At 37.6% G+C, this 16,708-nt stretch overlaps 1 protein-coding gene across 2 annotated transcripts in view; it reads left to right on the top strand.

The window, feature by feature from the left end:
* Nucleotides 1–2,815: 2,815 nt before the first annotated feature.
* LOC126473343 (general transcription factor IIH subunit 1) overlaps nt 2,816–16,708 on the top strand; it is a 28,263-nt gene continuing 14,370 nt past the window's right edge. Inside the window, exons 1-6 of one of the 2 annotated variants that reach the window (XM_050100339.1) lie at nt 2,816–2,949; nt 3,383–3,561; nt 3,644–3,845; nt 4,454–4,610; nt 8,864–9,107; nt 14,963–15,116. In XM_050100339.1, the coding sequence (XP_049956296.1) occupies nt 3,408–3,561; nt 3,644–3,845; nt 4,454–4,610; nt 8,864–9,107; nt 14,963–15,116 (911 nt within the window). In that variant the 5' untranslated portion in view covers nt 2,816–2,949; nt 3,383–3,407. Of the gene's footprint in view, nt 2,950–3,127; nt 3,264–3,382; nt 3,562–3,643; nt 3,846–4,453; nt 4,611–8,863; nt 9,108–14,962; nt 15,117–16,708 lie in introns of those variants that run through there. The other variant, XM_050100338.1, reaches the window with a different exon arrangement.

Genomic DNA, 16,708 nt, shown 5'->3' with positions numbered 1-16,708 from the left:
TAGATGACAGAAAACCATCCCTCCTAGAGGAGTAAATTGCAAATGAAAAGTACTAGTCCTCCAGGTTAGGGGTTTGGTGTGTGACTGACAATGCCACCTCATAAAACGGAATTTTTGTGGATACCACACATTTTCCTTGGTAGGATATGGATTACAGGATGATGAGATGCAAAGAAAGAGGTTAATGAGAAGGAAAGGAAGACCCAGGAAAAGGTGACCCGAAAATAGGGGGAGGATCTCAAAGCAACGGAAGTCAGGAACTGGAGAAGGAAAGCAATGGACAGAGGAGAATGGAGGTAGGTGACAAAGGAGGCTAAAGTTCTACAGGGACTGCAATGGTGACCAGTAAGTAAGTATTCACATATGCAGCACAGGAAGAATGTGTGTTTAGGGGATTTTGGTATGTTCCTAGAGTCATTATTAAAAGCCTGTTCCTGAAACTTTGTAAGTAGGCTTTCTTAGGATAGTTTATGTCTGTCTTCAAGAGTCTGGCAACACATTTCTTTCAACATCTCTGTGACACTCTCCTGCATGTCAAACAAACCTGTGATCATTCATGCTGCCCTTCTCTGTATATGATCTATAATCCCTGTTAGTCGTACATGGTGCGAGTTCCACACACCTCAGCAATATTCTAGAATTCCCTGTAGTGACTTCTGATTGTTTAATTTACCTCAAATGTGCATTTTTACTCGTTTGTTGACTGAAAAATTTGAAGAGACAAGCCTCAGATAGATAAGAAAATGTGTGCTAAACATTACTCAGATTAAGGAGAATAAATGTCGATTCATAATCGATTGACTGGAGCCAAAACATTCCAAAAGCGCTTCAAACATCAGAATGTAGAGAGACCACCAGTTCGACAGAACGAGGTGACAAGGTTCCTTGAGAACAAAATTTTGACCCTGATATTGGTGTGGGGGGCCAGGAATGGTGTCGTCGTTTGCTAATATCAGATTTAAACTATTTTTGCTGTGCTAACTCGTGTCACATAAATGGAGTACTTGATTTTTCATCTTGTTAGACTTTATTATTTCGCTTTAATTTCGTGTCACATTGGAAATAGTCATTGACGAGATGGATATTTTTGCCATCGATTGTTCTTTCAGAAGAGAGACCAAATGTTTGAAATTGAATAAAAATTTAGCTTTCACAATTCCTTGATAGTGAAAGAGTCTACACTTGGTATAAATAAGAGTACAAGTTGATAAATCCGTTTTTTTCAACATTAACTGAATTTTCCACCATTTCTTGTCAGAACATAACAACAGTGTCCTAAAAAATTAGGTAGTGTTTGATATTTAATTTTATCAATTTTCATTAAAAATATTTGTTTTTGTAATTATTTCTTAATTAGAAAGAAAAGCACTGCAACGAATAAGGTAAACATATTCTATGTATTACCATATAAACATTTTTGATGTATTTTGTATACATATATTTTCGTTAGTAAATATATTTTCTGGGGGCCACTTTCCATATTGATACATCTCTCAGCAGTTCACCATAAAAATTCTATCTAGAATATCAATTATGAAGCTTGCTGTGGCCATTAATAAATTTTATCACTGCTAGTTTTTTAGTTCTGACACTAAGTTCAGACTTTTTGTATCACGCGTGGTACTTCACATTCTTATTTTCAGCTTGTGGTTCTAGTCCAAAAGTGATGTGAATTTAGGTTGACTTTCCATTTTGTGCGAAAACAGCACCATTTACAGTGACATGGCCTGTTGTTCTGTTTCGTTGACGTTGAATGTGAAATGGCCTTTATTATAAGTTGTACTATCTCATATAACTTTCGTAAAGCCAATACCTTACATGGTGCAAATCCCTTTACTTCCGTAATCTGTGTTTTGAATCCACTTTGTAACTTACAGGGAGTGGAAGAATACATACAGCTGTCACATAGCCTAGTTTTGCAAATGAAAAAAAAAAAAAAAACCGCATGTCTTTGCTGTGTATCTCTCAAGAGTCTTTAACTTCTGATGTTAGAATCACATTTAATTACGATATTATATTCCTCAGAACCTCAAATGGTGTAGACATTTATTTGTTTATTGTATCTACATAATTAGTTGCTGTCGTATTTCCTGTAGCAATAAAATTTTTATTTATTTTTCTAAAATTTATTTTTGATCGATATGTCATCGAGTAATTACTAACCTACGTTCGAGCGACATGGTACTAAATTTTGCATTTAATTCAGTTCCATTACGAGAGATCGTAATTTGTCTCATACGTATAGTGTACATTTTATGTAATATCTATAGTACATACCTTCCATAGTCCACTTAAAATGAACGCTGGATGGGGCTTCTTAATATTTTCTTAGTTTTATTTTGCGTTGTATGTTGTTTAATAAGTGAAGGGACTGGCTCCAGAAGCATAAGGATGACGTTATTCTATCGCACACCGTAGAAAGCTGTTGGGACTACTGACGACCTTGACCTGTGTCCTAAATTTTAAACATATATTTTGTTATACATTACGGATTCAGTAGAAATTATCTTTCGAGAACTTCTAGAAAATTTTAGTTATCAGAGATACTACAATATTAGGGATGGTCGACACTTCACTATCGAAGGGGGAAGTGTCGTTAGTTACAACAATTTTCGTCTTTGGAAATGTTATTCTATCGGAATATTTTTCTTTCTGTTCAGTAATAATTGCACGCTTACGGTTTTCGTCATCATTATTTCAACTTCTCACCTGTGTTCGTGTGACATAAAAGTGCTGAATATTATGCTGTTCATCTTTCTGCGATGGCAACACGGCAGGGGAGGAAGTGGAGTCAGTTGGCTCTGCCAAGGAAGAGCGTGTCTGCGCGCTATTCTAGTTCGGACTGCTGGTCGATCGGGATGCAGCGCTGCGTTATGTATGTCACACATGGCTCCCGCCGTGAATGGTGGGCTAGCGCCTTGCTCCTGAGGAAGTTGTTGACTTCGAAGGGTAAAGCATGCTACAGTAAATTCTTTTCCGTTTGAGAGACTTCAGTTAGCCTGAATGAACATCTGAAACTCAAAATTTTTTATCAAAATTGTAAAATGTCGAATAAAACTAAATTTTATTTTCCCTCTCCATAGACTCGTCCTCCCGCTATAGGCATTGCCATTTTGCATGTTGGTTGTCATTATGAAACAGCTGATTGCCTAATTGAGGTTGAGTTATATTGAAGTGATGGCCATAATTAGCTATTACTTTCGAAAAATTGGGGTTTTGGACATTATAGAGTGTGATTAAAGCATTAATAAAATTTCAACATCGTGAGTCGCCATATCTCAAGGACAGTTGTATTTTTGTTTGTAGAGAACATTCTTTAGTTTAGAAAGACATTTTGTGGAGTAAAAAAAATTAGTTCAAATGTATAATTTTAAATTGATAGGTTATAGTCACTTTCCTACACCGTCATGACGACATCGTCAGAAGACGTACTGCTTCAAGTGAGCCAAGTCCGGTACAAGAAAGGCGATGGCACGTTGTATGTGATGAACGAGCGGTTGGCGTGGATGCTGGATCATAGGGATACAGTGTCTGTAAGCCATCGGTACACAGATATCAAATGTAAGTAGGTTTTTGTTTTTATATGAAACACAGGTGACTGTTTGAAAATTATGAACATAATATGGTGGTTTATTTTTAACAGTACAAAAGATTTCACCAGAAGGCAAACCTAAAGTGCAACTTCAAGTTGTATTGCATGATGGAACTACGTCAACATTTCATTTCGTCAACAGGCTGGGTCAGGAAGCGCAAATAAAAGACAGGGATGATGTTAAAGAATTACTGCAGCAACTTCTTCAAAAGTTTAAACGAGAAGTTAATAAAGAGCTTGAAGAGAAAAACAGGTGAGTGCTCTCTGATATTGTCGAAAGTTTTATTGGGAAGTTCCATTTGGGTATGTTTTATTCAATGCTAAACTGATAATCAATAGCAAGATCTTCTGTCACATCTTTAGGCTGCTAAATATTATGTTGCTGTCAGCTGTTATTTTGCCACTTCTCACGAACCGAAATTTCGTACAGAGAAAATTATCCATCAATTAACTGTCATGCCTTCATCTTTTTAGTTGAACAAGACAGATAAAATCAACCTTCGAGTAGATAGCTTTATTTCCTTTGTACTGTACACTACTGTTAAAATAAGCCAGAAGTGATAAATTGAAATGATCGTTACAGCACACTATTGAATAGGGTGATAGATTGATTTTTAACTTTGTTTTTCATATTGCCATGCTGCTTAGTAAGAGATGAAAGTTGAAAAGGTAAGCATGTGCAGGTTAGTTTGGTACTTTTATAAAGAAAGCATCCAGTTTCATTCCACTTGTGAATGTCAAGTCTTTATGGAATGGCTTTCCTTTCTGAAATTGCAACTTGAACACTGCCATAGACTGTACATGTTTATATTGGGACTCCAACATAAAATTGATGATTATTGATAGACCAAATTGTTTCAGGCTTCTGACAGAGAACCCTGCATTGTTGCAATTATATCGTGATTTAGTAATAACTCATGTAGTTACTTCAGAAGAATTTTGGGCTCATCATGCTGTACAATACACACAGAAGCAGCTTAACCAAAAACAGGATATTGGTGTCTCAGGAGCATTTTTGGTGAGTTTATATACAGTTGTAATAATGAGTTTGTGCTTTGGTATTATGAAGATTCATTTTGTGATAGTTCAGTGTGCCTTGCCTTCTCCACATATGTCGATTCTAGATTAAAAATTAATTAAAATGAATGTACTTGCAATTGGAAAAGTGATGGTTTTAATAGGTTGTTGCAACCACTGATACTTATTAAAGTGCAATTTTAGCTAGTGGTATGGTTACTGCTGTTTACGCAATTTGCTGTGAGGTAGGTATTGTGAACAGAGGAAAGTGAGTGGAAAAATATTCTGTAGGCCTGTGTTGCAACATGTGGTTTGATTCATGGTCTTTGGAAAGTTTTATGTTAGTCCATGTAGTGTTATCAATACTGTTAGTATTGTTGTAAAGTAGGCCACTTCAGTATTTTTACATTTGTAATTAACATAAAATTGATGTAGGCCTAGTACAAATTAACAAATTGTAAATAGCTCATGTTGTTCATTCTTATGTAAGCTCTCCTTTTGTGTGTCTCTCAGCTTACTTTGGTCAGTAGGTGCGTTAATTTAAAAGTATGCTCAGTTTTTCTCACCCCCCCATCCCCACTGCCCCTGCCAGTCAGCCCTCAAAATTTCTTCCTTGCTACAATGGCTTTTTGTATTGAAAAATCAGTAAAGGGTTGGCAACTTCATGTCAGATGCTTTCGATCCATATGTGTGTGTGTCTCTCTCTGATGTACTTGGAGCTTTGCAGTGGTATCCCATGCTGTTAAATTGAAATGATGGATTACGGACCTTAATGGCTGATGTTGATGGCTTAATTAATAATATCTTTGGGATATTATTGCTGTTGTCAGATAAGATTGTACTTACACTACCTTTACATTTTGCAATGTTTTGGTTGAGAGGGGGTGTGGTCTTCATAAGCCCAGAGAGTAGTGTTTGTGGCTGCTCTCCCTGTTTTATGTAGGTCTCTTCATCTCTGTTTAGTTCTGCAATCTACATCCACTCGAACTTTAATTAGTTGGATGTGTTGATTGCTTGCTCAGTGTACAAACTGAATAACAAGGATATGTTACAACCTGGTTTCAGTGTTTTCGCAACTGTCTACTTTCCATGTCATTCAATTCTCGCAACTGCAAGCTGGTTTCGTCAAAAGTTGTTGCTAGCCCTTTACTCTGTACTTTATCGCTGCTGTCATCAGAATTTCAAAAGTTATTTTCTGCTAAACACTGTGGAAAGCATTCTCTGAAGTACAAATGCTATAGACATCTAGGTTTCTTTCTCCACTCTGTCTCCTAAGTTATAGGATCAGTATTTTCTTTACTTTGACAAATTTATGGTTCCAACATTGTTTTCATTTTTCTGTGTAAACTGAACAGGGGAGTGTCACCACGAGATCTTCAAAGTTTAATATTTTTATCAGACATTTAGTGACACTCAAATTTACACACTATTTCAGTTGTTAATATTATCCATTTTCTTGAACTTTGGTACAATGCTACGAAATGGTGTACTGTGGTCTATCGATCCAACTCAAGTGTTCTGTTCTCTCCTTGCTCAATCTTTTAATGCAGAACATTGAGACACTTACTTTGGTCATACAATTAACAGCAGCTCCCTATATAATGCAGAATTCATATTGTTTTTAAAGTTCTGGAATTATATTGCATTATTACACAAGTGTTCAGTGGCCCAAAGGTGCCCAATGTTCTTTTTTCTGTATCAGAATTGTTTGACCCTTTAATATTGAAAGGACGTTTTTAATTTTGCTTCTTTAGATAACAGGCATTTGTTTCCAACTTAACCATTAATTTGAAGTCCAAATTCACTCTTAATATCTCATTGTTGTACATCAGTTGGTGAATGAGCAGTAATTTTGTGACACTATTAATGAATTTTAATTGCGTTAGTTGTTAAGAGTGACATGAAACCTAAGGATAGCTAATGTTGCATATCACTATCAAAATCTGTATCCTACAGTTGGTTAGTGCACGTTTGTGAGGGTTACTGAAAATTTCTGTATTGTTAGTTTAGACCTATTGCTAAGGTGACAGATACTCCTGCTTAAGGTTTATATAATATGGTGAACATGTCACACACTACATATACAAACACACACAAATATGAAAATATTAATTGCAAAAGGAAAAGAAAACCAATGGGACACATGTGGGAATTGTGGTCTTTTTGGGTGGGGCCATACTAAATTTGACAGCCCTAATAATGACTTACTGGAGGAAATAGTAATGAAAAAATGAAAAAAACATGACGACCTCAGCAATCGACAAAATCCCCAATAACAAACATGGGGAAGAAACAAAACCATGTATTGAAAAATTTCACCTATATAGCTCCAACTAAGTCTGTGATGCCATAAACCCACATGCTCAAAGACCTGGTACTGGGAATTTCACTTGATCTACATAGCATAAACAAAGCCCACAATGCCAAAAAACCACAACTAACAGAAATATTTTCAAAACCAAACCACATCAAAATAAAGAACTTCAATTACCAAGCCAAATCACAAAATCATAAACTGTCCCAACATAAATTGATACCTGTGTCTGAAAGACAATTACTTGAAGTCCCTTCTCTTAGAGAAGAAAAAGGGCTCAAGAGTTCTGAATTGGCAGAAATACAGACTTCAGCCCACACATGTTTCGTCTGCCCGCTACCAACCTCGGTGATCCAACCCAAAACCCTGTGAATGGAGCAGTTGTGAAATGATGATGCAAGTTTAAGGTCATTGAGAATAATTCAGAAATTTAATACAGATAATCCTGAGAAATCATTGTAAACTCTTGGAAGAAAGATGTAAATTTAAATTATTCAGTTCAGCAATGCTTTGGAACTGCCCTTTGCCATTGTCTGAAGTACTTTGTGAGTGTGTGTAAACTCACCATTGTTGACTACAGGAATTCCTGGTACTGATCCTCTTTGACAGGAGACTTTGAAACCGCATATGCACTGTGTTGGCTAGGGTCCTAGGTATTATCACATTGCAGTAGTTTACCCTGGTGGGTAGTCATTCAAGACTAACAAACAAAAAAGAATTTCCTAAGGTACACTACCTGACTGAAACTGCAATAATGAAGATTATGCCACAGTGTAGGACTTACTACTGCCTCTTTCCAATTTCGGATTGTCTGAGAGAATGGGTAGTAACAAGCACAACTTTTATTCAGTATTACACATATGTATTTCAAACTAGTGGGGATATTTCATAATAAACTGAAGCAAAATGTAAATTGCATTTATTCAGCTGTAACTTGCAAATCATCAGTATAATATTCTTTCTAACAGTCATCAGTAGTTAGGCTATTATGGAGTGTGCAAATCCAAAATTTAAACTCAAATTGTACTATACTAAAAGTAAATACAGTCACAAAACTTGGTTTGACATTGTTGCTGTTCAGAGGGCAATGTTTTCCAAAAAACAAAATAACCTAATGATGTAATAAAGCATTTGAAGGGTTGTAGTTAAATTATTTTTTAGTGACTGGATACATCTGTTATTTGTGGTTTACACATAATGATTGAATCAGTTTATATCCATTCTTCTGTACATTATCTAGATGAATGTATTGAAAAGTCTTATCTACATCACACAATGTTCACTTGTTACAGGTATATAACATGTAACTGGTATACCATGGCACTTGTCAGTGTACACCTATTGTAACTCAAGTGGCAGTAGTTTTCAGGGTAATTACCTTTTCTCCTGATTAACTAAATTTTCATTTGGTTTTTGACTGATTATGATATTAAGTAGGAAAAACTTTCTGGTGTTATCCAAAAGCTATGTTTTCAAATATGAGCTTTATTTTTGCGTATCAGACCAGTGACAACTGAATGTTGTATACTGGAAATAAACATGACATAGAATGTTATTGTAGTTTTAAACAATCACACAATTTCCACCTCTGTTAAGTTTATGCAAATGTTAGGTTACAGTAGTAAGTTTAACTTTATTTTTCATTTTTTAATGTAAAAAAAATTGTGCCACAAAGTGATACTTTGTAAGTTACTGTTAGTTATTTGATCATAACTTCCTTACTTGATCATAACTTCCTTTCACTCTTAATTCCTTTGGACTGATTGTTCTGCTGGCAAAAAGTAATGTGGCCCATGTCCTACATTTTCCATTCACTTTGTATTTGTTTGATATCTTATTGTTTTACTTCACAGTACTAGATACATTTGTTGCAGGTCTTTTAGCAGTGTGTGTTAAATTAAAATCATGAACAACTGTCAGATGATAAATTTTTGTTTCAGGCTGACATAAAGCCTCAGACAGATGGATGCAATGGTTTGAAGTATAATCTGACTGCTGATATTATAGAGTGCATATTCAAAACATATCCTGCTGTACGTAAAAAACACTTAGAATATGTTCCTCACAAGCTCAGTGAAGCTGACTTTTGGACTAAATTCTTTCAGTCACACTATTTTCATAGAGACCGTATCAATGCAGGTTCAAAGGATCTCTTCACTGAGTGTGCCAAGTTGGATGATCAAGGTAAGCTGCCAACTCTCCTTTCCTTTATTTGCACCCAGTGTCAGGCCTTCTGGTAAGACAGTATAAAATTTGATATGTATAATATCCTACATTGTGTCACAACTGCTGTTGCAAATAAAATTCCTAGAAGCTCTACTTCACTAGCAGGTGGTTTGGGTTGTGGTAGGGATAGTCAGGTGGGAGGTTGAGACTAGGGAATGAAGGATGTGTTGTTAGGATAACTCCCATGTGTTTAGTTCAGAGGAGCTGGTGGTGGAGGGAAGAATCCAGAAGGTCCGGATTGTGAATCAGCCTTTGAAACTGAGCATGTTATGCTCGGCTGCATATTTTGCCACTGTGTGATAAACTTTCTTGGCGGTAGTTTGGTGGTGGCCATTCATCCTGGTGGACTGATAGATGGTAGTAATACCAACATAGAAGGCTGTGCAGTGTTTGCAAAAGAGTTGGTATGTCACTGTAGCTTACAGGTGGCCCAGCCTCTGGTGGGGTAGGATAGTCTTGTAATGGGATTGGAGTAGGAAGTGCTGGGTGAGTGGATTGTGCAGGTCTTGCACATTTACTGCAGGGACATGAGCCCTGTGGCAAGGGAGTGGCATAGGGATGAACAAAGTTGTTTAGGTTGAGTGGGTGAGAGAACACCACTGAAAATAAGAGGGGTGGTAAGGATCTTTGGTAGGATATCTCATTTCAGAGCGTGTTGGAGGTAATCAAAGACATGGCGAAGGATGTGGTTCAGTTGTTCCAGTCCAGGGTGATACTGGATGACAAGGGGGTGCTCCTTTGTAGCTGATTGTTGGAGGCGTGTGAGAATATGGTATGGGAAATGTGTTTACAGACCACGTTCATGGGTAGTGCTCACCTGTGAAGGCTTCCAAGAGATTGACATTCGCCTTCTTTATTTCTTCGTTTGTTGTACTTAGTGTAGACATACTGCGTTGCTATACTGGCTGAAAAATTTGGGGGTGGAAGTCAGACACAGAGTACTTTAAATGATGTAGCTGACGAGCACATTTATGTTTCACAAATGTTTATTTCCTTGTTCACAACCCCCCAATAATACACAGTTATATGGCCAGTGCACTATTGTTTAACTTATAAGTTTCATTAATACAGGGCTATTACAAATGATTGAAGCGATTTCATAAATTCACTGTAGCTCCATTCATTGACATATGGTCACGACGCACTACAGATACGTAGAAAAACTCATAAAGTTTTGTTCGGCTGAAGCCGCACTTCAGGTTTCTGCCGCCAGAGCGCTTGAGAGTGCAGTGAGACAAAATGGCGACAGGAGCCGAGAAAGCGTATGTCGTGCTTGAAATGCACTCACATCAGTCAGTCATAACAGTGCAACGACACTTCAGGACGAAGTTCAACAAAGATCCACCAACTGCTAACTCCATTCGGCGATGGTATGCGCAGTTTAAAGCTTCTGGATGCCACTGTAAGGGGAAATCAACGGGTCGGCCTGCAGTGAGCGAAGAAACGGTTGAACGCGTGCGGGCAGGTTTCACGCGTAGCCGCGGAAGTCGACGAATAAAGCAAGCAGGGAGCTAAACGTACCACAGCCGACGGTTTGGAAAATCTTACGGAAAAGGCTATAGCAGAAGCATTTCTTAAACAGGAGATTGGAAAACCGATGGATCGGTCGTGATGGAGATCATGATCAACAATTCATGTCATGGCCTCCGCGCTCTCCCGACTTAACCCCATGAGATTTCTTTCTGTGGGGTTATGTGAAAGATTCAGTGTTTAAACCTCCTCTACCAAGAAACGTGCCAGAACTGCGAGCTCGCATCAACGATGCTTTCAAATTCATTGATGGGGACATGCTGCGCCGAGTGTGGGAGGAACTTGATTATCGGCTTGATGTCTGCCGAATCACTAAAGGGGCACATATCGAACATTTGTGAATGCCTAAACAAACTTTTTGAGTTTTTGTATGTGTGTGCGCGCAAAGCATTGTTAAGATATCTCAAATAATAAAGTTATTGTAGAGCTGCGAAATCGCTTCAATCATTTGTAATAACCCAGTAGGTTGCAAGCGAACACCTACATACTGGTTCAATAGCTTACTGTTGTACATTACGAGCAGTAGAAACCTAACCACACAGCTCACAAGTCTTGCAGAATATTGTGGTATGTATTGAACAGACACTGTCATTGTTTTAACATATGGCCTAATTGGTTACACTTATTTCACAGTTAATTTGATGCATTGTTTTTGTTCTAGCCAACACAGTTTCTTGTCTGAAACTTGGCCGCAGATTATCTCAGGACCAAAATTCGGGTCCTTATATATCCTCACTATAATAGGTACTGAAACTACACATTGTTCAAAGTTAAATTTACAGAAATTCCGTTTAAAACTTGACTCATTAAATTAACTGAATACATCGAAAAATTTGTTATTTTTAACAGTTTCTTCTACTAAAGAGTTAGGCCGAATTATTTGTTTAAATCATAAAACTAACAAATATCATTATGCAAACAATACTTTTTACAAAACTGTCAATTACTTTGAAATTAAGGGCTGGCTTTGCTAACATGTTTCGAATAGATCCTATAAGAGTACTATTAGTTGTTCCTCCAAATGTTTATAATTAGTACAGAATTTATATTTGTTTATAAGATAACAATAAAATTTAAGTTGCGAAACAATTACTGATATCACCCTATAACAAAAGATACTAACTAGGAATAGTCGAAATAAATTATATCTATTACATACATAAAACTAAGCACAAAATTAGATCTGGTGTTACATTCTTTAAAACTGTGGGCCAACCTTTTTTTTGTGAAAATGCATATTATACTCACTAATGTTAGTGGTAATTAGTTAAAAGTGAAAAAACGAATTTTAAGGAGGCAGGTGGCAAAAAGAAGTGGGGAAGTAAAAATATCCCAGCTTGCTTTGTCAGATCTTCAGCATACTGGGCATGGAGTTATCGCCCACAGATGGCTAGGCTGTGTCGGAGGAACTTTTGGGTATGGAAGGAATGGCAGCTGTCAAAATGCAATTGCTGATGGTGGTTAGTGAGTTTAATGAGGACAGAGGTGTGGATAGGCACCTTAAATGTGGTAAATATCCAGGAAGGTAGCATGTTGGGTTGAAGACCAGGTGAAATGGGTGGGAGAGAAGGTGTTGAAGTTGGGAAGGAATGAGGATAGTGTACTATGGCTCTAGGAATGTATCGTGAAGATGTCAGTGAACCCAAACCAGACTCGGGTTGATAGTTTTGGAGGGCTAAGAAGGTTTCCTGTATATAGCCCATAAACAGGTTGGCATATGAGTGTCATGTTGTTCATGGTTGTTCTGCAGGTTTGTCTATATACCTTCCCTTCAAAGGAAAATAAGTTGAGGGTCAAGGTATGATTGGTAAGGGATGTGAGGAGAATCTGGTGGGTTGAGTCTGTAGGACTTTGGGAGGTAGTGTTTGATAGTGGTGAGGGCAGGGGCATGGATGTTGGTGTGAGGAAGGTGGCATCAACAGTGATGAGTAGGGATCCGGGAGATAAATGGGTGGGGATGGTGGAGACTCAGTGAAAGAAGTGGTTAGTATCTTTGATGTGGTTGGCTAGGTTCTGGGCAATTGGTTGGAGGAGGTCGCCACCAAGAGTGGACATTGTTTCACTGGGAGCACAATAGGCAGCTACTATAAGGTTTCCAGGATTGTAGGGTTTGTGGTTCTTTAGGAGCATGTAGAAAGTGGATTGTGGAGTGTCATTGGGGTGAGGAGGGAGATAGACAGAAGAGTCAGACAGCTGGCAGAGGCCTTTAATCAGGTAGTCACTGAGATGCATCATGACAGTGGTGGAGACTTCGTCCGCAGACAGGATGGTTAGGCCACATGTTGGTATGAATGCCGACCAGGGTGAATGACCATTGCCAAACTGTTGCCAAGAACAATGTTGACAACTCGGTTGCACAAAATGCAGCCGAGTATAACATGCTAGATTTAAAACTGGGCCTTCTGTATCATCCCCTCCATCAACAGCTTCTCTGAAGTACGCAGATGAGTTATCAGTGCAACACATCCTTCATTCCTGTAGCCGTCCTGGCCTCAGTCTCTCATGACCTACTGTCCCTGCACCATCCACCCAACATTTTCCTCCTTTTATGCCATCACCCCCTCCCAGTTCACATTACCATGTCACCTCCAAATGTGCATTGCATGCCTAGCCCATGTACCTGACACCTCTCCCTCCCTGCATTCCTAGCCAGCAAACTACGTGCCTCCCTCCAAGCTGGTAGCCACGCACCTGCAATATCTCTGTGCCACCTGCCTCTCCCACTACCTGCTCTGACACAACCCTTGCAACAACTTAGTCCACTTACCGAAAAGCGAAATGCAGCACTGGCACTGTTCATCTATCTGGAGGCTTATAGGGATGCAGGAGCGCTGAGTGTTGCAGTTGTACACTTGTATTTTTTGCGTGCTCGAAAAAAGATCAGTCGAAAAGCTAGCAAGTTTTCTTTCATTTTGTGTGTACATATTGACAACTCGGCACCTCTGCTTTCCATTGAGTGGACTCATTAAATCCAAAAGTATCTGTGTTCTACCAGAACTTTCAAATGTCATTCTTGTATTTGTTGCCCATCTCTGGACTTCGCATTAAGATGCACAGCTGAAGTGTGGTATTGAATCCCCTCTGATACTAGGGTTGCGGTGACACCGATCTGTAGAGCAGAGGTCTAGGTTAGCTTGGAAGGTCTCTGTTTGGTTGACAGTTGACAATGTTTGTGAAAGCAGAAAATCTGGTTGTGATAAGGAATTGACCAGTAGCAAAGCCTAATGTTTACATCTGTACCATACTGAAAAATGCAAGGGTGTTCAATACGTACCTTTTACCAAATTCTGTAGGTGTATAAAGGGATTTTCCACAGCAGTAATAATGCCACATAATCCCCAACACCTAATGGTGTTCAATAAATTATGTAGTTTGAGTATGCCTGGCGTTTGTTTCTTTGTATATTAAACAGATGATATACTTTTTTTCCTTATATTTTACGTGTAGTACATATAGTGTTTTATTTAATACTGTGCAAAATTTATAAATGTTCAGATTATAAGTAGTCAGTTCCTTGACTTCAAACCAAGTTAGACCATTTAGCTAATGGAGTGGCAGCTGAATTAAAATGTAAAACATTGTTTGGAAGACTAACATGAAGAAAATTGCTAACTGCAATCACAGAGAGAGTCTTGATGGCTTTTACCATGCTGGAATTGAATGTGTTAAAAAATTTAACTCTGCTCCAAATTGTGAACCTCAGTTAATGTTGTAAATAATGATATCCACTAATGTGAAAATTGTCAGATATCTTTTAAATGACCTCCCAATTTAAATAGTGCAGTAAATTTCAGCTATGTGTAATGGGTTTTCTCTTGAAGTCTTTACTGGAACACTAAATACGCATTGTTTTGGCTGTTTTTGTTAAGAACAAAGGCAGAGTAGTCCCCAGTAAAAACTATAATTTTTGTGGACAGGTATACATATCTGAGTGTTACCATTTCAACTAAATGGGTTACTGAATCTGAAAGCTGTGCAGGACACAGTAATGCATTCTGCCACCACTTTTAATAACTGCCCATTGTTCGTACATTAAATAATAGAATAGGTTGGATGATCCCTACTTTGTTTCAAAAGTTGTTTCTGGGTTGATTGCAATTTCTCAATTTTTTTTAGAATTGTTTCCGCAGGGATGATACATAATGCAGAAAATTAGGAAGAGAATTTAGATTTGCGGATAGTTTTGTTCATAAACTTCTTGTAACAGTTCATTGTTTAAATTCATACTTGTCATTTACTTTTAACCTATTACATTTTTTGCCTTTGTCATTGAATGTTTTTAGAACTGAAGAAAGATATCACCTGTGGTATTGAAGATCCACTTGTAAACATAACAGAATTTGAAGACACCACATTGGATGAAGGTTATGGTACTGGAATCGAGAAGTCTGGCACATCTCAGAGTGGCAATATGGTTCATCAGAATATGATAAAGAGGTGAGTTCAAGTTTAAGTGCACACACAATCATGCAAACATCAACATGTGTATGAGAGAATAAAATCTTGTAAGCTTGTAACAGTATGTACTGCAGCAAAGTCTTTTATTTGTATACATCATGCATTCTTAACTTCTATTCCATTGGCCTGAATAATTTTATTTTAGTCTTAATACAAATAAGTGTGCACATATCTCTTATCAGAATTAAAAGAACAGGTGTGGTATTTATCAATCGGAACTAAACCTAAATTTCAGGCCATTACAGATTAACAGCACTTCAACAAAAATTTCGTTGGTGGTTGGAGATGCCAATATCACACCTAATGAAAAGTTTACATATTGTACCTCCCTTTCAGTTCACTACTACTAAGCAACCCAAAAGTTAACGCAATAAGATCTATATATAACATAATTATCTGCATACATCACATTTCTCGATAATTTTTCACAAAAAACCATACTAAAAGATGAGTTTTAGAGAGATCTGTAATGCAGTTTACTAGTTTGGTTGCATGCTTGTCCTCTGTTTTTTTCATCTCTAAACTGGAGACGTTTAATTTTTGTGCATTCAGTCTGTAATGTTTCTGAGAGTATATGTTGGTTTTATAGATTCAGTTTGTGCTGTGGCACATTAAAGATCTCTCTTTTTGTGGATTTCATTTAGTAGGTTAGAGGTAGGAAAACAATGAAATTGATTTGTATCACCTATTAATGCTTATTTTGCTCACCTTTATAATTATTAAATTATAATTAATTTAATTATAGATTAAATCTCCCCTTCTGTGCTGCAAAATCATGTGTAACAATTTCATTTTAAATTAATGATATCAATATAATAGATATGTCTGCTTGTGTCTGTATGTGTGGATGGATATGTGCGTGTGTGCGAGTGTATACCTGTCCTTTTTTCCCCCTAAGGTAAGTCTTTCCACTCCCGGGATTGGAATGACTCCTTACCCTCTCCCTTAAAACCCACTTCCTTTCGTCTTCCCCTCTCCTTCCCTCTTTCCTGATGAGGCAACAGTTTGTTGCGAAAGCTTGAATTTTGTGTGTATGTTTGTGTTTGTTTGTGTGTGTATCGACCTGCCAGCACTTTCGTTCGGTAAGTCACCTCATCTTTGTTTTTATATATAACTTCAATTTAAATTTAGACAGTTTAACCCATTGGTGTACAATGGCAGGTATACTGGTCATTGCGCTCATATGTATTGAAATACAATGATGGGTACAGCTGTCACTGTACAGTCGCCTTGTTGTGAGGTGCTGGGGCATCTTATGCATTACTGAAAGTTCTGTTTTTAGTTCAACGGCATGTTGTTAGATGGCAGCATCTCTTGTCTGCCTTAAAGTTGACTGGAAATGCTCAAATGCAACTGCATATTATGATGCAAAGTTGGCGTGCTTTCATAAATTCAGTGGCACAACATGGCAGATCCGCATAAAATTAAAGGCGAAAGAATATGTAGATATTTGTGAAGAAAGTGATGTGAATGATACTGATAGTGAAACTGATTCTGAAAACAGCTGAAGCATAGAATCAGAAGTGTGTGACAACAGTGGTTGTTAAAGTTTTGAACATGGCTGCATGGTC

Source organism: Schistocerca serialis, chromosome 4 (genome assembly GCF_023864345.2).
Source record: "Schistocerca serialis cubense isolate TAMUIC-IGC-003099 chromosome 4, iqSchSeri2.2, whole genome shotgun sequence".
NCBI lineage: Eukaryota > Metazoa > Arthropoda > Insecta > Orthoptera > Acrididae > Schistocerca > Schistocerca serialis.
Note: the sequence above shows the minus strand (reverse complement) of the source record. Positions and strands in the feature narration are given on the sequence as shown.